This window comes from Callorhinus ursinus, unplaced genomic scaffold, assembly GCF_003265705.2.
Source record: "Callorhinus ursinus isolate GAN/ISIS: 27379988/994484 unplaced genomic scaffold, GSC_fseal_2.0 scaffold2, whole genome shotgun sequence".
Classification (NCBI taxonomy): Eukaryota; Metazoa; Chordata; class Mammalia; order Carnivora; family Otariidae; genus Callorhinus; species Callorhinus ursinus.
In genome coordinates, this window is record NW_027397064.1 from 24835010 (window position 1) to 24857274 (window position 22265).

Genomic DNA, 22265 nt, shown 5'->3' on the forward strand with positions numbered 1-22265 from the left:
TTTTGATAATTCAGTTTTTACCAACTAATGAGTTTCTTTTCATTATTCTTCACTTTTTCCCAATTATAGTGATTTGCAAGGAGTAAGAACAAATGCCAAAAAGGATGGAAGCGACTGGATTCTCAATGGAAGCAAGGTGTGTAAAGAGGGGCTTCCATAGCCCTTCCTTCCTGAGTCGTGCCATGAGTAACAGTGTCTCAACCCTTACTCATTATTGATTCTCTCAAATCTGTGGACTCACGGGAAGAATTGAGTTTACTTAAGTTTACTTAAGTTGTTTTGTTTTGTAAGAATTCTGCAACATTTGTATTACATGAGATCTGTGCCTCTTCTATGTTCCATTTGCCACGCTCTCCTCGCTAATATGGCAAATGTTTTAGCTTCCAAACAACCCTTATCAAGCCACAAAAGAGGAAGGAAAGGCTTGTATTGTCCAAATATTAGACAAATAATAATTAATAAACTTGATATTCATAAAAAATTGGGATAAGATTTTCTTATAAATATCAAGAAGAGGGGCGCCTGGGTGGCTCAGTCATTAAACGTCTGCCTTCGGCTCAGGTCATGATCCTGGGGTCCTGAGATCGAGCCCGTGTCGGACTCCCTGCTCAGAGGGGAGCCTGCTTCTCCCTCTCCCACTCCCCCTGCTTGTGTTCCCTCTCTCCCAGTGTCTCTCTCTGTCAAATAAATGAATAAAATCTTTAAAAAAATAAGAAGAGTTTCTAAAGTTCTTAGGAGAGAAAGATATCTGATAGAATTTGAGAGCCCTTCAATCCTTCTGAGAGTCCCATCAACCCAGATAGAATTGGAAAGCACTCCAATTAAGGTTACAGACAGGCTTAGGAGTAAATATGTCCCTTAGAATCTAATATCACGATGGCAGAGGATTTTGTTTACCTAAAGCTGTGTCTGGTATAAACTCAGTAAATATTTATTGTCAACTGAGTGTTAAGTGAACGAAAGATGTTTATCTTTTACACTAAGGCGGTCTTTCCAAAAATTGTTTCAAAGCCTGTTGAAGAACTAATTATGTTTATTTTCTTTGAAATTTTTTTTAAAAATTTCTCATTAGTTTTAGACTAATACCCTCGAATTTACAAAATCATAAGTTTGAGTGTTATACTGTCAAATTGCTGTAAAATTTTGTAAACACTCTTAGTTTCTGTACTTAACACTGTCAAGGACTAAGAGCAGTTTGTGGGCTGACGTTGGTCTGAAGAACACATTTTGAGTAGCCCAGTTCTAAAGACCTTTCCATAATCTAGTTTCATAGTTGTTATACAGAAAAACAGTATCTGTGGTGTTAAATAAATTTGGAAAATGTGTGCAACTTCTCACTCTTTGATATGCTGATATACGTTGTGAACCTCTAAAAGTTGGAACCTAGGAAATTCTCTTCATAGATTATCTTGAGTCACTGGTGTTTTTCCAAACATACTTTAAGAATTTTTGTCTAAATTATTCGTTCTAAGGATGATAATAAATATGTGCTGATTCCAGTATATGATCACTTAACTCTGTCCACAGAGGGCCACAGAAGACTAGATACTTGGTCAAAAGTAAAATGAGGGGGCTCCTGGGTGGCTCAGTCGGTTGGGTGTCTGCCTTCAGCTCTGGTCATGATCCCAGGGTCCTGGGATTGAGTCCCACATCGGGCTGTCTGCTTGGCAGGGAGTCTGCCTCTCCCTCTCTCTCAAATAAATAAATAAAATCTTAAAAAAAAAAAAAAAAGAAAGAAAGAAATGGGAACCCATTCTCCTATGACTCCAGCTTTCTAAGCAAGTCTTCTGTGCGAACCACCCAGGAAAGCACCACTGACAGCTACCAAATCTCTATTAGACATAACAAAAAATTGAAAGGAAGCAGAAGTAAAGGAATAAGTAAGTAAATATAGTACACCAATAAGATGACCTAATATGCACCCATTAGAGCATCGATAGGAAGTTTTTAATGGTATAGAAAAATAATTACATTAAATGAAGAGATCATATTAACACTTAAGTGAAAATGCATATAGATTTCAACTATGTTAAAAGAAAAAAGCCCAGAAAGGAAATTCATAATGCTTTCTGTATGATGGACTGATGGAGGATTTTCCCCTTTTTCTTTATCACAATATACCGTCAATGTAACATCTACAATGAGCTTATGTTATAATCATTCAATACCAGAAAATAAAAAAATTAAAAACGATGGCCCTCAGTAGGGATAATCCCAGCCCTATTACAAATTTTGATATAAATTTACATATAACCATGTCCCCCTTCACTTGCTGTCATGTAGACAACGCTAATATCATTGGCTTATTTCCCATTATTTGTATGTACAGCACTGTGGATTTTAGAACATAATTCTTCTTTAATAGTATAGTGCCACTTAGAACAGATTCCTTTTTCTCATCTGCAACTTCTTTCTAGAATACAGTTTATCCTTTTATCATTTTTATAGATAATTCTGTTTTAGTTTGGAAAGGACATAATAAGCTCTGTTCATTATTATTTATAGTATTAATTGTGGAATGAAAATGTACTGGCTTCATTCTTTGAAGCATTGGGTTGCTTTCCTTGTGTTCTTTAATAACCTCATGTAGGTTATTAACACTGCAGATACTTGGGTAGAGTACAAAGGGAGACGTAAAGAATGTCTTGTCTCGTTTAGTCTTCTTGAATACTTTCCTCCAATCATGACTTATACATGGACCTGATTTATTGCAATATATATATATCACAGTATATTTGGGGTTTGCAGGTATTCATCACCAATGGGTGGCTGAGTGACGTTGTGCTTGTTGTGGCAGTCACAAATCGTGAAGCTCAGTCTCCTGCCCATGGCATTAGCCTTTTTCTGGTGGAAAGTGGAATGAAAGGATTTATCAAGGGACAAAAGCTACAAAAAATGGGATTAAAAGCCCAGGTAAGTCACAGTATAAATTATTAATTATAAATAATTGAGTTAACTCAGCTATGCCTTATAGAACTATGTAGTTCTATAAGTTTGATATATGTATATCAAATCATGCCTTCTTATGCCAAATTCCTAAGATATGCTTTTCAGAAATGGTAAGAGATTTATTCCATTTATCTAACTGTATCTCTTTCTGTTACTCAGCATCAGAAGTGAATCAAGGTATTTTGAGTATCTGCTTCAGAAATGGCAAAATTAATTATATGTTAATAGGCCTTCTATTAAATTGATTAAAGAAAATTATGAAGTAAGAGCAGAAAATATTTTTCTATTATTTGATAATTATCTGGTAGTTTTTCATTACCAAAAAAAGAAAAACATGTTTTACTTAATATGCATTAGAAACGCTTAGCTCTTGGTATGTACAGAACTGGACAAGACTGGACGAGACTGGAGCTAGAATGGCAGTGTGTGGTAGTGAGAAAGCCACGTGTTTTTGGAATCAGGGGGATCTGAGTTTGAATCCCTGGTTTACCACCTCCTCGTTGTAGTCATTAACCACCCCACCTTGGCTTCCGGTTTATTTTGTTCTTGCTTTTGTTTTCTTAAATGGAAATAATCATTACCTCATTGGCTTGTTGGGAAACTTAAATGAAATAATTGTGTACTTAATTGTGTGATCCCTTAGGATACTGCAGAATTATTCTTTGAAGATGTCCGGTTGCCAGCTAGTAGTCTACTTGGAGAAGAAAATAAAGGCTTCTATTACCTCATGCAAGAACTTCCACAGGTCAGAGTTATTACAGAGTCTATCTTCTGATTAGCAAATGAAGTCGAATGAAATAACATAGAACTGTGTAAGTTTACGTATATAAAACTGGTGATATAGTCAATCATTAACTCAGGGATATGAATCAATGCTTATAAGTGAGTGGGGAAATTAGGTATTTCACAGCTGTAATATCCTCTTAGAATGATTGTAGCTTCTTAACTACAAGTCAAGAATTCTTAGCTCCTTATAAGGAACTGTCAGCCGAAACATTTGGCAGGATTTTTTTTGTAATACCTGAGAATCAAAGGGGAAGGTGGTTGAGTTCATACCCAATAAGGTCAGCCCTCCATCTGTGTTTTTGGAGTGTGCTAGCTGAACGATCATTGAGCCTCACATGCCAGCATATGAGCATAGGTGCATTTGCCTAGTAACTGCCTCAGCCTGGGCTAAACGTAAAATTGGGAACAAGGCTAGAAACACTGCCACAGAAATCACCAGCAAGATGATTTAAAGTGACTGTGGATTGCACTAATAGACAGAATTTAACCTGTACCCTTTAAGATGTTGATTTTCACAGACCTATTAGGACATGTAATGTGCAGAGATCAATAAATAAAAATCAAGAATTTCATATTTTTCTTCTCATAGATGAATGATGAGAAGAAGGACTGAAATAAACTATGTCTGTATATGTAGTGAAGACAGTCATTTATAAAAATAAAGGATTTGTTTTAGAGAATTATGGATATGTCAAAATATTTTTGTAAATCTCTGTGGGAACATTTTCTCATAGAATTAAGAAATAAATTAATTTTTATGAGTTTTATTAAGATTACTTATAAGATTTATCATCACTGAAATCATGTGAAAATCGCTTGTGGAATTAGAATGATTCTTAGACCTAATTTTGTGTTATAGGAAAGGCTACTGATTGCTGAGTTGGCAGTTTCAGCCAGTGAATTCATGTTTGAAGAAACCAGGAATTACGTTAAAGGAAGAAAAGTTTTTGGGAAAACAGTTGCACATATGCAGGTAAGCTTGTCGTCATAGTTTAGTATTAAGTGACGTCAATCTAAATATGAATATGGACTAATTTTCATAGAGGTAGTATAGAATCCATGGAGGTAGATGAGACCATTGAGGGAATAAGACAAGAAGAGGTTCTAGGACAGAGTCCTGAGAAAAATGCAGGATTTACAGGTGGAGTAGGAGGGGAAGAACCTGCAAAGACAACAGAGAATGAATGGCTAGAAAGAAAAAAGCAAATCAAGCAAGTAGTGTCCCAGAAGCCAAGAGGAAAGATTTCAAGTAGGCAGGAGTGGGACCAAAGGCACTTAGAGGGAAACTAAGATGAAGGTCAAGAATGCCTATTGGAAGGTGAATGGATAAAGAAGATGTGATATAGATAGATAGATAGATAGATAGATAGATAGATAGATAGATAGATAGATAGATGGAATGGAATATTACGCAGCCATCAAAAAGATGAAATCTTGCCATTTGCAATGACATGGATGGAACTAGAGGGTATTATGCTAAGAGAAATAAGTCAGTCAGAGAAAGACAGTTATCATACGATCTCACTGATATGTGGAATTTAAGAAACAAGGCAAAGTATCATAGGGGAAGAGAGGGAAAAAAGGAAACCAGAGAGGGAGACAAACCATGAGAGATTCTTAATCTTAAGAAACAAAGTGAGGGCTGCTGGAAGGGAGCGGGTTGGAGGGATGGGGTAACTGGGTGATGGACACTGGAGAGGGTATGTGTTGTAATAAGCACTGGGTATTATATAAGACTGATGAATCACAGACCTGTACCCTTGGAACAAATAATACCTTATATGTTAATTAATTGAATTAAAATTAATTAATTTAAAAAGAGTGCCCATTGGACATAGTGATAGGGAAGTTATTTCTTAAGAGCCATTAATGGACTAGGGTGGGGTGGTGCCAGACCAGAGTGGGTAGAGGAGTAAATGGAAATGGAGAAGTAAAGATATCGATAGCAGGCAACTCTTCCTGAGTTCGGCTGTGAATGCTAGTTAAGAGAAAGATAGTCACTAGGGGCTGAGAAGAGGGTGGGGGGCAGAACTTTGGGATCCAGTGACATATTTAGAGATTATTAAGGTTTTGTCATTAAGATGAGAATGCTGGAGGCACATTTTAATACCTAGAGAAAGGATTTAGTTAAGAGGGAAATATTGTAGATATGAAGAAGATAATCAGCTGCATATGATATTTGAGAAAGTCTTAGGTTGTGGGTGCCAAAGCACATGGAAAGATAGGCCTTCCCACCCCCGCAGCAGAGACCTTTCCCCCATCGTAACAGGAAGAAAAGAGGAGAGGACAGGTCTAGGTTCGTTCAGATACTTAGCTCTGTTGGTAGAAAATTGCAAAAGCTCTTTTATGAAGGCTTCCATTTCCCTTAAGTAATATAGGGAAACTCAGTTCTTGAAAAACAGGTGAGTGAAGGGGACATGGAAGTGTCCAAGGAGAGGAAGATTTGAAATACGCCTTCAAATTGAGAGACTGAACTAACTCGAAAAATGTAGTAAAGGCTGCTAGCAGTATTGAGCACTCGGATGAGGTTAATGATCATGGTTTATAATGGTACCTTCTGCTTTTTTTTTTAAGATTTTTTATTTATTCATTTGTCAGAGAGAGAGAGAGAGCACATACAGAGGGAGAAGCAGGCTCCCTGCTGAGCAGGGAGCCTGATGCGGGACTCGATCCCAGGATCCCGGGATCATGACCTGAGCCGAAAGCAGACGCTTAACCGACTGAGCCACCCAGGCATCCCACCTTCTGCTCTTTCATGTATTAGATTTACTAGAAGGGTTTAGCCATCCAGGGTCAAGCACAGAGTAGGTGGATGATTGTTTAAGGTTGGGTTTTGCAAGGAAGTTGAAGGTATTTGCCAAAGAACTCAGCATATGGTGGCCATAATCACTAACCATGCCAATCAAATATTAGACTCTAGTTTCCTCTTAAATGAACAGCTTAAAAACAAGGCAGTCATAAAATTGGTTAAACATTTTACCAGCAAAAAACCTGGAGTTGGACATCTACTTGGAACAGTGTGAAGTGGAATGACCTATTAGATGATGGACTTTGTAAAGGGCAAGGCAGAAATGAAACACTTTGGTAGCCTTTTAGGACCAGCATTACAGAAATTAACTTCAGGCATGGTTAAGTCCTAGCTCAGCTACTTGGATCTCCGTGGTCTAGTCAGGTTATATGATGGCTCTCCAAAGCATTTTCTTATTTGCAAGATGTAAATAATATCTGTAGCTACCTTATAGAATTGCTGTGAGGATTAGATGGTACACCCAGAGTGCTCAGAATATTGCCTGGCAAACTAACCACTCCCTAAAGTTTGCTATTTTTCCCTTACATAATATATTCCTCCATTTTGTTCCAATCAATGAAGGGAACCTTTTTATCAACTTCTGGCTCCTGTTCTGGACCTACCCCAGGCCATTTTGAGAATTATTTGCTACCTGAATGTTCATCAAGTTACCTTTTTCCTGGGTGCCTGGGTGGCTCAGTCGGTTAAGTGTCTGCCTTCAGCTCAGGTCATGATCTCAGGGCCCTGGGATCAAGCCCAGCATCAGGCTCTCCGCTCATCAGCGGGTCTGCTTCTCCCTCTCCTTCTGCCTCTGTGATCACTTTTGCTCTCTCTCAAATAAATAAATAAAATCTTTAAAAAAAAAAAGTTAACTTTTTCCATTCTGAAAAAAACTTCGTATCCTGTCTTATTGACATAAAATAGATCTAAAAATAGTTGTTCTGAATCTGAATCTAAAATGAGGCACACACTTTAGAAAACATTTTTAAAAATGGTGTGGTTTGGGACGCCTGAGTGGCTCAGTCATTTAAGCGTCTGCTTTCGGCTCAGCTGGGATCGAGTCCCACGTCGGGCTCCTTGTTCAGCAGGGAGCCTGCTTCTCCTGCTCCCTCTCCCTCTGCTTGTGCTCTTTCTCTCTCTCTAACAAATAAACAAATAAAATCTTTTTAAAAAAATTTTAAAAAACGGTATGGTTTGACTTGCCTAAATTGTGATTTCCTTCAAAGTAAGGATTTTATATTTTATATTGCTTTTCATTTATGTATCATTAATTTACACATCGCAGTGATTCTCAGTGGTTGCCCTCGTCCCCCCAGGTATTTAGAACTGTCAGGAAGTGGGGTACACAGCAATGGGAGGGATGTTTCATATTTGGTGCTCTGGAGGCTGATACCGTTAAATGTCCTGTAATTCAGAGATAGCTTTGTAAAGCAACTAATTGTCTCACTCAAAATGCCAATATTCTCCCTTTGAGAAATAGTGATATACATAATTTATTCCTTTTTGCTTCATTGAGCAAATATGTATTGATTGCCCTCTAAAGGTTGTATGCTGAAATGTAATTTGATAGGTGTGATTCTTAAAATACACACCATAGGCTTCTCCCAACATGAAGTATTACTCCGTGACTTTCTGAACTTTACGCAAAGTACTTTATAGGCATACCTAGAAAATACTGGCCAGTTCTGTTCCAGAATATTGCAATAAAGCAAGTCTAATGAATTTTTTGGTTTCCCAGTGCATATAAAAGTTATCTTTATACTATACTGTAGTCTACTAAGCGTGCAATAGCATTATGTCTAAAAGGTGTACATACATATGGGGCACCTACGTGGTGCAGTTGGTTAAGCATATGACTCTTGGTTTTGGCTCAGGTCTGATCGCAGGGTCATGAGATTGAGCCCCGAGTGGGGCTCTGCACTCAGTGTAGAGTCTGCTTAAGACTCTTTCTCCCTCTCCCTCTGCCCCTTCCCCCTGTGTGTGTATGCTCTCTCCCTCCCTCTCTCAAATAAATAAATAAATCTTTGCAAAAAAATAAATGTGTGCATACCTTTATTAAAAAATACTTCATTGACGGGGCGCCTGGGTGGCTCAGTTGGTTAAGCGACTGCCTTCAGCTCAGGTCATGATCCTGGAGTCCCTGGATCGAGTCCCGCATCGGGCTCCCTGCTCAGCGGGGAGTCTGCTTCTCCCTCTGACCCTCCCCCCATCTCATGTGCTTTCTCTCTCATTCTCTCTGTCTCTCAAATAAATAAATAAAATCTTTAAAAAAAAAATAAAAAATAAAAAATACTTCATTGCTAAAAATGCTAGCCATCATCTAGCCTTCAGTGAGGGGTAGTCTTTTTGCTGATGGAGGGTCTTGCTTCGATGTTGATGGCTGCTGACTGATCAGGCTGGTGGCGGCTGTAGGTTGGGTGGCTTTGCCTTTTTTTTTTTAAGACAACAATGAACTTGGCCACATCAGTTGACTCTTCCCTTAACAATCTTTCTGTAGCATACAATGCTGTTTGCTAGCATTTTATCCACAGTAGAACTTCTTTCAAAATTGGAGTCCGTCCTCTCAAACCCTGCTGCTGCTTCATCAACTAGGTTTGTGTGATACTCTGAACCTTCTGTTGTCATTCCCACAATCCTCACAGCATCTTTACCAGAATCTGCTGAACAACCACTTTTTTGTTCATCCATAAAAGGCAACTCCTCGTCTGTTAAAGTTTATTATAAGATTGCAGCAATTCAGTCCTGTCTCCCAGCTCCACTTTCTGATTCTAGTTCTCTCGCTGTTCCCACCACGTCCACAGTCACTTCATCCACTGAAGTCTTGTATCCCTCAAAGTCATCCAGAAGGGTTGGAATCAACTACTTCTAAAACCCCTGTGAATGTTGATATTTCCACATCTTCCTATGATTCATGAATGTTCTTAATGACATTTGGAATGGTGGATTCTTTGGAGAGGGTTTTTACTTTACTTTGCCCAGACCCATCAGAGGAATCACTATCTATGGCAGCTACAGCCTTACAAAATGTATTCCTTAAATAATACAACTGGAAAGTCAAAATTGCTCCTTAATCCATGGGCTGCAGAATGGATGTTGTGTTAGTAGGCATGAAAACAACATTAATCTCATTGCCATCTCAGTCAGAACTCGGGTGATCAGGTGCATTGTCAATAAGCAGTAATATTTGAAAGGCATTTTTTTCTTCTGAGCTCAACAGTGGGCTTAACATAATCAATAAATCAACCATGTTGTTGACAGATGTGCTGTTATCCAGGCTTTGTTGTTCCAGTTCTAGAACACAGGCAGAATAGATCTAGCATAATTCTTAAGGGCCCTAGGATTTTCAGAATGGCCAGTGAGCACTGGCTCCAACTTAGTCACCAGCTGCATTAGCCCCTGGCAAGAAAAGCAGCCTGTCCTTTGAAGCTTTGAAGCCAGGCATTGACTTCTCCTTTCTAGCTGTGAAGGTCATAGATGGCATCTTCTTGCAATATAAGGCTGGTTCATCTACACTGAAAACCCATTGTGTAGTGTAGCCGCCTTTGTTAATGATCTTAGCTGGAATTTCTGGATAACCTGCTGCTGCAGCTTCTGCATCAGCACTCGCTGCTTCAACTTGCAACTTTATGTTATTGACATGGCTTCTTTCCTTAAACCTCATGAACCAACCTCTGCCAACTTCAAACTTCTTCAAATTCCTCCCACCTCTCTCAGTTTTCATAGAATTAAGGAGAGTTAGGGCCTTGCTCTGGATTAGGTTTTGGCTTAAGGAAATGTTGTGGATGTTTTGATCTTCTATCCAGACCACTCAAACTTTCTCTATATCAGCAATAAGGCTGTTTCACTTTTTTTTTAAAGATTTTATTTATTTATTCATGAGAGACAGAGAGAGAGAGAGAAGCAGAGGGAGAAGCAGGCTCCCCGCTGAGCAGAGAGCCCGATGTGGGACTCGATCCCAGGACCCTGGGACCATGACCTGAGCCGAAGGCAGACGCCCAACCATCTGGGCCACCCAGGCGCCCAAGGCTGTTTCACTTTTTTATCACTCACATGTTCACAGGAGGAGCACTTTTAATTTCTTTCAAGAACTTTCCCTTTGCATTCACAGCTTGGCTAACTGGCATAAGAAGCATAGCTTTCAGCCTGGCTTGCTTTTGACATACCTTCCTCAGGAAGCTTAATCATTTCTAGCTTTTGATTTAAAATGAGTGGTGTATGACTCCTCCCTTTCACTTGGACCTTTAGAGGCCATTGTAGGGTTAAAAATGGGTCTCATTTCAGTATTTTTGTGTCACAAGGAATAGGGAGGCTCAGGGGATGGGGGAACGGCTGGTCAGTGGAGCGATCAGAACACACACATTTATCGATTAAGCTTAACCATCTTATATGGGCGTGGTTCATGGTGCCTCAAAACAAGAATAGTAATATCAAAAATCACTGATCACCATAACAAATATAATAATAATGAAAAAGTTTGAAATATTGTGAAAATTACCAAAATATGACACAGAGACACAAAGTGAGCAAATGCTGTTGGAAAAATGGCACAGATAGACTTGGTCAACAGAGGGTCACCACAGACCTTCAATTTGTTAAAAATACAACATCTGCAAAGTGCAATGAAGCAAAGAGCAAGAAAACAAGGTATGTCTGTAATAGCTTTTGCTTCTGAAATCCAACCACCACCAATTTCATGCCTTTTAGCCCTATTATGGATACTATAAAAAGTGAACCTTGGGGAGCCTGGGTGGCACAGTCGGTCAAATGTCCAATTCTTGGTTTCAGCTCAGGATCTTGAGATCAAGCCCCACGTCGGGCTCTATGCTGAGCACAGAGTCTGCTTAAGACTCTCCCTCTCCTCCTGGCCCTCCCCACCCTGCACACATGTGCTCTCTCTCTCTCTCGGAAATAAATTTTTTAAAAAAATTAAAAAATAGGGACGCCTGGGTGGCTCAGTTGGTTAAGCATCTACCTTTGGCTCAGGTCATGATCCCAGGGTCCTGGGTCTCAAGTCCCGCGTCGGGCTCCTTGCTCAGCGGGGAGTCTGCTTCTCCCTCTGCCTGCCGCTCCCCCTGCTTGTGCTCTCTCCCTCTTTCTCTCTCTCTCTGACATAATAAATAAATAAAATCTTTTAAAAAAATAAAAAGTGAACCCAATAAGCATATTTTCCATCTCCTTGGAAATCTACATTTCCTTTTATGGAATACGTATTAAATGACAACAAAGATGACCATGATATTACCCAGATTGTCTATAACTCAGAATGTTAAGTCTGATTTGACATTTGACCATGAAGGAAATAGGAAATTGGTATAATGTTTTCCCATAGAAGGAAAAAAGTTTATAATATATGTATTTCATATATTAATATGTGTTATATATTAATATGTATTTTATATAGTAATAGATAATTTATGTATAGTTTATATAGATTTCAAAGCAAGTACCGTTTTATTATTGCCTCCTTTCAAATGTAGTTTACCAAAATTTCACTAGGTGGCAGTAGCATTGCTTCTGCCCGTATACTAGGGCTCCCTGTAGTATGGTTTTCTGCATGAACATATGTATGTTTTCAGATTTTTGAGATATTTCTTCTAATCTTTCTATTTTATTGAAATAAGTACCTTTGAGTAATATTTTCATATTCAGTCTAGGAATGTATTCAAAGAATATGAACAACCAATATATTGCTTTCACCTCCTATTCTAGAGCTGGGTACACTATCGTTCTGGTTATTAAAATGAAATAGAAGACCTTTAAATGTCATATTATACTTAGCCAAATGTCATCTTATGGTCACTTAACTATTCAGTTTCCTTCCTTTCTCTTTGTTATCCTTGAATTTTAAACATTTGGGGCCTTTCTGCCATTTGGATACATTCCACCAAAAAAATCATATTCTTTTTAGGATGGAGACCTATCATACTTAAGTGGCAATTATTACAGGATTTTCATTTCCTTTCATTCATACCCTCCATATTTGATGTCAAATCTTATGGTTTTCTAAAGATTAGATAATAATTAGGTAAAACTCAGATATAAATAATGATAGTGACTCATTATTGCATTGTTTCCATGTGCCAGACACTGTGCTAAATGAATTGTCTCATTTTTTTCTTCACAACTCTCTATAAAATAAGTTATATTTACCCTCATTTTACAGATAAGGAGATTGAGGCATGAAGAGGTTAAGCAATTTTGCCAAGATAACACAGATTATAACTCCAGAACCTACACTCTTAACTCACACACACTATTTACTACCCAGAAATTTAAAGTAGATAGACCTTTTTTTCTTTCCCCACTTCCTTCACCCGTGGGCAATGAAGTGAAAATTCAATGTTCTTTTCTAAGACAAGCTTTAGTTATTTCCTGTGTGGTATCCTCTTGATTGTAAGAGCACAGAATATTACAAAAAGGAATAGGAGAGGAAAAAAACAGCACTTCTTCTTTACATTCCTCCAAAAAGTAATTACCCAATTCTTAAGACCTTGAGTGGGGGGTTAATTAACTATAAAATTAAATGGCAAACCTAACATGTTATATTTTATTTATATATGTATATTTTTTTAAGATTTTATTTATTTGTCAGAGAGAGAGAAAGCACAAGCAGGGAGAGCGGCAGGCAGAGGGAGAGGGAGAGGGAGACCGCTGAGCAGGGAGCCCGATGTAGGACTCGATCCCAGGACCCTGGGATCATGACCTGAGCCGAAGGCAGATGCTTAACCGACCGAGCCACCCAGGTGCCCCAATGTTATATTTTATATTTGAGTTATAATATGTTAGAGTACAATTAATGGTTTTGTTTAAATGGAATGTGGGCTAGATAACCTCTTCAAATTGTATTCCAGTTCCACAATTGTATGATTCAAAGAGTTGTGTCTTTCAGAACTCTGAAAGATACTTTGATTCACTCAGTAGGTTTTGAGGATTTTTTTTTAAATGCTAGCTGCAGTAGTATCTATTAGTTATTAATGAATGTTTTAAAATATTGCTACAAGTGTGTTGATCATTCACAAGAAGCACCTTGCTAATAATGTGTGGTACAATTATTCACCACCATCCATTACAGAATAATTTCTGAAAACATGAGGCAATGTCTGCAGTGAAGAGCCAAGACAAAATCTGTATAGTAATGCCCAAAGTGATGTCTAAAATATGCAAATATTTAATCTCTTTATCCCCAGAGAGTAAATTATGTATTCTTGGAGGCATTAATTTCTTCAAACCTGTGGACTTCACTAAATGAATTAAAGCAAGAGTTCTAAATGAGCCCATTCTGATCTGAAATTTAACTTCAGCTTCTGGAAGCTCCCAGCATTCCCAGAGAAATAGCTCTTATGTGAGGGAATCGGGCTTAGAGATCTTGATTCTCTCACATTGTAAATAGTGCATAAATTCTCAAGTGCGCCATCACGTTGGGGGGAGGGCAAAAGTATCTTAAGAATTGTCAGATTCTCAGGGCTCCTGGGCGGCTCAGTCTGTTGAGCATCTGACTATTGATTTTGGCTTGGGTCATGGTCTCAGGGTTGTGGGATCAAGCCCCACATTGGGCTCTGCTCCCAGCAGGGACTCTACTTGGGATTCTCTCCCTCTCCCTCTATCTCTCCCCACTGCGTGTGCTCTCTCTGTCTCTTTCAAATAAAAATAAATAAATTTAAAAAATTGTCAGATTCTCGCTTATTTTCCAAATAAAGTGTTATAGATAGTGTCACTGAACTAAACCAGGAATAGGCTTAGAGGGGATATATACTCATCTGTTTTCAATGTATAGAACAGTATTTCCTCACTTTTTTCCATTTCTTCTTCCATCTTTAGGTTTTCTGTGAATAATCTTGAATGTTTGGGGTGGAAGTGGGAAACTTCATGCTGATTAGGTGATAGAGATTTGGCCTAATTAAATATAAATGAATAGAAAGGGAGATAAACAAGGTAAGGGAAAGAGTGGAGCGGGGGAGAAGGTTTTGATGTGACCCAGCGTGTTCTGAATCAGAGGCCAGGATACAGAGGTGGAAAAAATGTGGCACCAATCTTCCTATTGCTTGGTTTTGGAACCATTAGGTGCCAGTCATATTGTTTGTTTCTAGAACAGGATGGAGTAAAGCCAAGCGAAATGCAGTCAGTTGGGTTTTTCATTGGCATGGTGGTTCTATTGATACACCTCTGAGGAATCGGTCCCTCATAGCACCTACTCCTCCTGACCCTCAGGTCTTGCCTGGTCCCGGGTCTTATTATATTCCTTTTCTACTCTTTTCTGGAAATGGGAAGTACCCAAACTGTCCCCACAACAACGATGCTAAAAGGTTCAGTTTTGTGGTTTGAGAATTGCCCTAGTCAATAGGAATGGCAGGGCCAGCATCCTCTCGAGAATCTGGTCCCTAAAGCCTTCCTTTTGGGGATTCAATCATGGCTTTGAACTTGCCAGTGCATAGGTGGGGCACATGAATTTCTAGTTTGATTTTAACTGTGCCACTTTGTCACTAACTTCCACGCCTTTTATTAGCCACAGCAAAGGTCTCACTCATGAATTCCATAGCAGCATGATCAAAACTCTGTTCTGTCTGAATTTCCACAAGGAAGACAGAGCCAGCTGACCATAGCTGGGCCTTGAACCTAAGAGGTCAACTAGAATGGGGTGTACTTCGGGGGGTTACCCAAAGTGGAAGGCTAGTATGTCAAATCCAAGCCAGTTTCCTGAAGGAGTTTCAAGAGTTGGTGCCAAAGAGACCAGATGTAAACTCAGAATTCAAGGTATGAGAGCCAAGAAACTGGAATATAAGAAAATTTGATTGAAGTGAAAGCAGTCAAAAACACTTGAGAGTAGAGAGAATGATTTCGAAGGCTACTATAGGTTGTCTATGGCCAGGAGGAGAAAGTATAAAATATTAACATTGGCCATTCCAGATCATTCAGTTCAAGTTAGAGACTAGCTATTGAGAGGGATCGGAGGAAGGGCAGAGAGAGATGAAAGAGGTTGGAGCGTACCGGACTTTGATCTCTGGAGTGCTCTGATGCTGTTATTCTACATTCTGTAGATCTAAATTAAATACTTTGCCATATAAAATAATGTCTAATAAATATTTTTAATGTTGTCCTTCCAGCTTGTTACTTTATTCTTTTACTCCAAGACAAAGAAGCAGAATAGATAAATGTGTATACTTAATTTCATTAATAGAGACAAATTCTTTATAAAAAGCAAAAAAAGACATTCTATATGGATTTAGATTCTGGAGGAAAAAGAGGTGTTTTCAACAGCTGTATTAAAGGACTGTACCACCAGATGGTGCTCACCTATTGAAGCCATTGCTGTTTTTCAGGCAGTTTCCCTAACTGGTCTAAATTTTTTTTTTAATCTAAAACATGAGATGTTGTTTATGTATTTATCTCTTTTTTCATCTTTTAGTACAGATTTCTCTAGCAATGAATATAGTGGGTTTTAAATTTAAGTTATTTAGTTTAACATATGCCTCTTAGAGAGGGGGAAAAAAAAAGAACCGGTAATTCTGCTTTTGTTTTGCTCTAAAGATCTTCCATTACATAATTTTTGATATACTAGGTGACTAAAAATATGCTCTTCTTCTATGCTCAATTTTTTCCCTTTCATTTTCTTTAAATTCAAGACAGTGCAGCATAAGCTGGCAGAATTAAAAACACACATTTGTGTAACCAGAGCTTTTGTGGACAGCTGTCTTCAGCTGCATGAAAAGAAACGTCTGGACTCTGCCACGGCCTCCATGGCGAAATATTGGTATGCGTGCTTCAGTAATTAAAATGTGGTGTTTGCACAGACTGTTATGCAATTCTTCCAACCTTACACTCAGCCGTGAGGGTCTTAAAGGAAGAAGGCTGTGAAAATAAAAACTACAGTAAAGATCAACTTAAAAAAAAAAAAATGCTGGAGGGTCCCATGAAGCCTATTTATAATGTGCTAAAAATTACTCAAGTGGATTTAACTTTTAGCTTGCTATTGAAAATAAGATATTAAGATACTGAAGTAGGGTGACTGGTTAGTTCATTCAAGTACTAGTTTTAATTTCAAATTATCTGATGAGTAGCACTGTAATGAGACCAAACAAGAACAGTAAGACTTAGAATCCTGAGATTGAATCCCAAGTCTTTCATCGAATAACTATAATTAAATTTAATTCTCTCAGGGCCAATATTTTGATATCTGTAAAATGAGTAGATTGGACTGCATTTTTCTATTTAAAATGTCCAGATCTAACGTCTGAAAAATTGATTGTCCCATCAAAAGTGACACATGCTCGATTGAGTGAAAGGGAAAATGTCCTATTAGCCTTGGAAAGACTTTTCATTGGGATTAAAGATGAGTAGCAATGGTATTAAAGATGAATTAATTGAAAAGAGACTCCTATAAGGTTTTTGTGTATTTTAAGATGCAAGAACATAGTTTAAATCAGATTCTGGAAATGGGTTTGGTTTCCTCTGTTTTAAAAACGAACATTCTCACATCTCATTAGCCCAAAAATAACCTAGAAAAAATTCCTGTCATTATTCATTAACTTGTGTTCAGTTCAATCAGAAATAGAATGGGGAAATATGCAGGATACTTCTTTATGTAATGATTCCAAAATAATAAAACTGCCAGGTTGAAATTGATGTGGCATTACTAGGAACTTGTACTTTGAGGGATACATTTTACATTTACATTTATAGCAAGTTCTTTGACTTATTGAAAAAAGTATAAAAATTTTTTAGACATTTTTAGAAAAAGAGATATTTAGATAGCTATTGACCTTATTGTTCTTTGAAAACACTAAGTTTAAAGACATACTGTTACTTCACATTGAAGCAGAGGAAGCAGCTAGTTATAGCCCAGTAAATATTTCACTAAAATACTTGCCAAATACAAAAATGTATAGAATTCCAAATATTGTTGCCCCCTGAGCCTTATCTGTTAATCATTATATTGTTACTGTTGTATTAGGAACATCCTCACCTGTCCTATGACTTAAGTTAAAAATTATTTTACAGAAGAAAATGTGGTTATGCTTACTTTTGCTTTGTTTCCCACTGTTGAAAAATAGGTCGAGGGGCACCTGGCTGGCTCAGTCAGTAGAGCATGCAACTTTTCATCTCAGGGTTGTGAGTTCAAGCCCCACGTTGTGGGCAGACATTACTTTACTTTAAAAGTTAAAAAATAAGAAAAATATGTTGAAAAGCATTTTGAACTTATATTTTTATGTTAAGATGAATAAAATCTCTACGAGTTATCTTATGAATTTTAATGATAGTTAAAATTACTGTGATAAGATCAAGAATATTTCTCAAGTATTTCAGATACTTTGGGAATAATAATGCCCAAATAATCTTTAACAAGTTTCCTAAATAATGGTGCGTACCTTAATAGTAGTCTTCCCTCTTAGGTTTTTACTTTTACTTTCAGTTTATTTCTGAAAATCCCTAAAAAAGTTTTTTCACAGTTACTGAAATTCAGAATTGCAACCTTCAGGTAGAAGTGATACCTTTGGAGAAAAAGACATATTACAAGGCAAAAGGAAATAGATGGTTGTATAACTATATAGTTACTTAGATCATACAAAGAATCTAAATAAATTAGACCAAATTCAGGTTTTTACTTTGTCTTTTTCAGGCCTAAAGTAACCAAAACCTAATAGTCTATGCTTTCCACATTTTATTTCTAGCCTTACCAAAAACCCAGCCAAAACTAATTGATGAGGAAAGTATTCATTATGTGAAAACTGTCAAGAGATTTATTTCATATATAATTTATGTCAGTCTTCTCTGGTTAGCTAATATGTCTAATTGTAATTGTTTGATAATGTATGTCTTTAAGCAGTCAGAATAATTTGTTTCCTGATTGTGAAGCACCTCGTGAAAATCCATTTCAAATGTTCCTTTTTTGCTTTTTATTTTGGTCATCTAGGGCATCTGACTTACAAAACCGTGTAGCTTATGACTGTGTCCAGCTCCATGGAGGTTGGGGATACATGTGGGAGTACCCAATTGCAAAGTGAGTATGATGCGAAGAAAAAGGAAAATTTCTTTACTGTACTTTGTACATTGAGTGTAGAGGAAAAAGAGAAGCAAAATCTTTGTATTTGTCATCTGACTGCAGAGTGTGTTCAAGCGGGTGAAACAGCTTCATGTTATCAGCTCGCTACTAGGATTTTATCATTTTTAAAGTGAAGAGACCAACATAATAAAGTTTGGCTTTATTTGAATCATTATACAGAAGGATTAATATCACTTTCTTTATGGTCGAATGATGCTGTATTTTATTGGTTAACCATAGTCACACAGGTTATTTCGACTCTTTTACTATGAGAATAAATGCTTCAACAAAACACCTTTAAACATTTGTCTTAGATACATGTGTTTTTGATTATGACAGGACAGAGTTCCAAAAGTAGTACTGCTGGTTCAAAAGTATGCATATTTTAAATTTTAATACATTGCCAGATTATTTTCTCTAGTTAGTCGCAACTCATATTCAAATGAAAAAAGTTTGAGGCTAACTTATCTTCCTAAACTATGAATGTTCCTGCTTTTTAAACCTTATACTAACGTAGTGGATAAAAAATAGGTTATTAGTCTTCCTTTAATTTGCATTGACTATTAATTATTTTATTTTACTGTGGTAAGACCATTTAACATCAGATCTACCCTCTTCACAAATTTTTAAGTGTTCCATACTGTATTGTTAACTGAGGTACAACATTCTACTGCAGACCTATAATTAAACCTATTCATCTTGCTCAACTGAAACTTTATGCCTGTTGATTAATAACTCCCCATTTTCCTCTTCCCTTGTTCCTGGCAACCATCATTCTTCTCTGATTCTATGAATTTGGCTATTTTAGATACCTCATATAGGTGGAATCACAGAGTATTTGTCTTTCTGTGACTGGCTTATTTCACTTAACAGAATGTTCAAGTCCATCCAAGTTGTCACATATTGTAGAATTTCCCTCTGTTTTAAGGCTGAACAGTATTCCATTCCATTTTCTTTATCCATTCATCTGTGCATGGACATTTAGGTTGTTTCCACATCTTGGCTATTGTGAATAATACTGCAATGAACATGTGAATGCTAATATTGCTTGGAGGTCCTGTTCAATTCTTTACAATCAGTACCTAGAAATGGGATTTTAAAATCATATGGTAGTTCTATTTAATTTTTTGAGGAGCCTCCATACTGTTTTCCATAGCAGCTGCCCCATTTTGTATTCCCTCCAACAGTGTGCAGGGGTTCCAATTTCTCCACATTCTTCTCAACACCTGTTTTCCTTTTTTTTTTTTTTTTAATAGCCATCCTCACAGATGTGAGGTGATATCTTACTATGGTTTTGATTTGCATTTCCCTGATTTTGGTGACAATGAGCATTTTTTCATATACCTGTTGGTCATTTATATGTCTTCTAAAATATCACTTTTTATTTTACTTTTTTAAAGATTTTATTTATTTATTTTAGATAGAATGCACACGTGCATGTGCGCACACACATACACACACACACATGAGCCAGAGGAGGGGCAGAGAGAGAGAGACAATCTCAATTCAGTATGAGCTAGACACTGGGCTTGATCTCACAACCATGAGATCATGACCTGAGCCAAAACCAAGAGTGAGACACTCAACTGACTGAGCCACCCAGGTGCCCCTAAAATATCACTTTTTAAAAGTAAAAAAAAAAATGGCACTTCAGAAAAAAACAAATATGAAAAGGATCAAAGTTTTCATATCTTAAATATTTGATTATTCATTTTGCTCTAGCAAATTTTCCTCTTATTTAGCAATATTTTCAGTTTATAAAACTTTCTCAAGGAAGTTTTACTATATGGAGAGAAGTCCAGTTGAGTTTTGAATTTGATAATGTGAATGCTATGGGCTTCTAAAAACTTTTTCTATTCTAATTTTAATCTAAATACAGACTATCTGAAAGGGAAAATTATCAAACTAGTATTCAAATTGACTTTCAAATTTATCATTTTGGCAAACATAATTGAAAACATTTGATATACTTATGGTCTTCAATGAGGAAAATTAAACATTTTAGTTAAGTTACATTAAGAACGGAAGCTCCAGTATAGATTTAATCTACTAATTTTCTGTAGTCATTGGGGCAGTTCAGAAAGCTTTAATCACAGGGTGTGTATAATTTATAACCTTTTATAAAAACTCAGCAGCAACTAGGGCTTTTCCCTTCTTTGGGAATGTAGACATGAAGTAACTAAATTATATATATACGCACACACTCACATATATACTCATTTTATTTTATTTTTTTATTTTTTTTATTTTTTGGTCAATCCCTGGACTTGGATTTTGGCATATATCCTTTCAGAACTACTTCAAATGAGCCTTAATCAAAAGCAGATTTTTTTTTATCTTTGTGTAGTCATGAAATCAGAAGTAAACATTGAGTTATGCTAGCACAAATTAAATCATCACTGGAATTTTTTTTCTGTGCATTTTCATGTTTTATTCACAATATTAATCCATCTTATTCACAATATTCACAATGTAAGAAAGTAAAATCATAATGCATATCTATATTCTTCTACTTGACTGTGCCATTACAACTGCTGTTGGAAATGTAGACATGTATTGGCTCAGTGTTTGTCTAGTGTAGTTCAGGTTCCAAGAAAGGTGTATGAGGTGAAGAGTTACCATCCACATAGCCCAAGATCAGAGTGTAGAGTAAGTCTTGCTCTCTGTTTTCTTAGAGGCCATTCCTTCAGGTCAGTAGCAAGCAAATATTGTAGCTTGATGGCTTACTTGAAATGCCTGGTTTCAATTTGAGAGACTTTTATATTTCCTTTCAGGAATAATAATCCCCTTCTTGGCTGGTTCGTTAGTTCAAAGATTGTACGAACTTTTAAACTAGACTGCTATTTTTCTTCCCAAAGACATGGGGAAAGAACTTTTCATAAGTTAGGAAGAGAGAATAGTAGATAATATCAAAAGGCTGATTAGACACATTAGGCAGTATGTGGTTGCAGTGCACAGATTTTGAGAGAAAAAAATCATTCTGATTGTGTTTCTTATATCCTCGGATTAGGCTGTTTTATTTGTGTGTGTGTGTGTGTGTGTGTGTGTGTGTGTGTGTGTGTGTGTTGGATTTGTTGGGGTTTTTTATTTGTTTTGCTTTTTTGTTTTGTCGCTTTTTATTTGTTTTTAAATAACTGGTCTCAAGCATATGAATATGTTTCAGTCTTACTCATTAAGCTTGGGGACTTTGAGAAGTGAGGCTTACTGAGCTTTGCCATTTCAAGACTCCTCTGCCCTGCTAGGAGGAACAGCCTGAGATACAGAGCTTTGTCACTGTGTGGTTAAACATTCCTTCTGCTGCCTTTCTCTGTTAATTTTAGTTGATGACTTAATTTAATTAGTAACCTATAAAAGGTCTACTGATCTCTGTCATTACCTACTCCATTGGAACTTATTTAATGTGGGAAAAAAAAAAAGCCCAGTCCAAAAATTTCTAAAAGCATTGCTGAAGTAGGCTGAAATGCTAGGTAGGTTCTCTATGTGCAAGTGCTGGATTTTGTGGGCAACAGTGTAATCTGTTCAAAAGAAGAAATATATTTGAAAATGCAAATGTCTTCATATTTCAAGTTTCATCAAAAAGTAGGTATTGAGACTCTAAAATTCCTTTGTAATACACTAAATCCATAAATATTTACTGAGTGCTCACTGTTTGCAAGGTACCATGATGAATATGTAGTCCCAGAACTGGTCATTTTTCTAGAGAGC

The 22265-nt window shown here is 37.0% G+C and overlaps 1 protein-coding gene across 1 annotated transcript in view; it reads left to right on the forward strand.

The window, feature by feature from the left end:
* ACADL (acyl-CoA dehydrogenase long chain) overlaps positions 1–22265 on the forward strand; it is a 42445-nt gene that overhangs the window by 17245 nt on the left and 2935 nt on the right. The window contains exons 5-10 of the mRNA XM_025892304.2: positions 70–136; positions 2749–2913; positions 3593–3694; positions 4595–4708; positions 16144–16271; positions 18432–18518. Of these exons, the coding sequence (XP_025748089.1) occupies positions 70–136; positions 2749–2913; positions 3593–3694; positions 4595–4708; positions 16144–16271; positions 18432–18518 (663 nt within the window). The remainder of the gene's footprint in view (positions 1–69; positions 137–2748; positions 2914–3592; positions 3695–4594; positions 4709–16143; positions 16272–18431; positions 18519–22265) is intronic.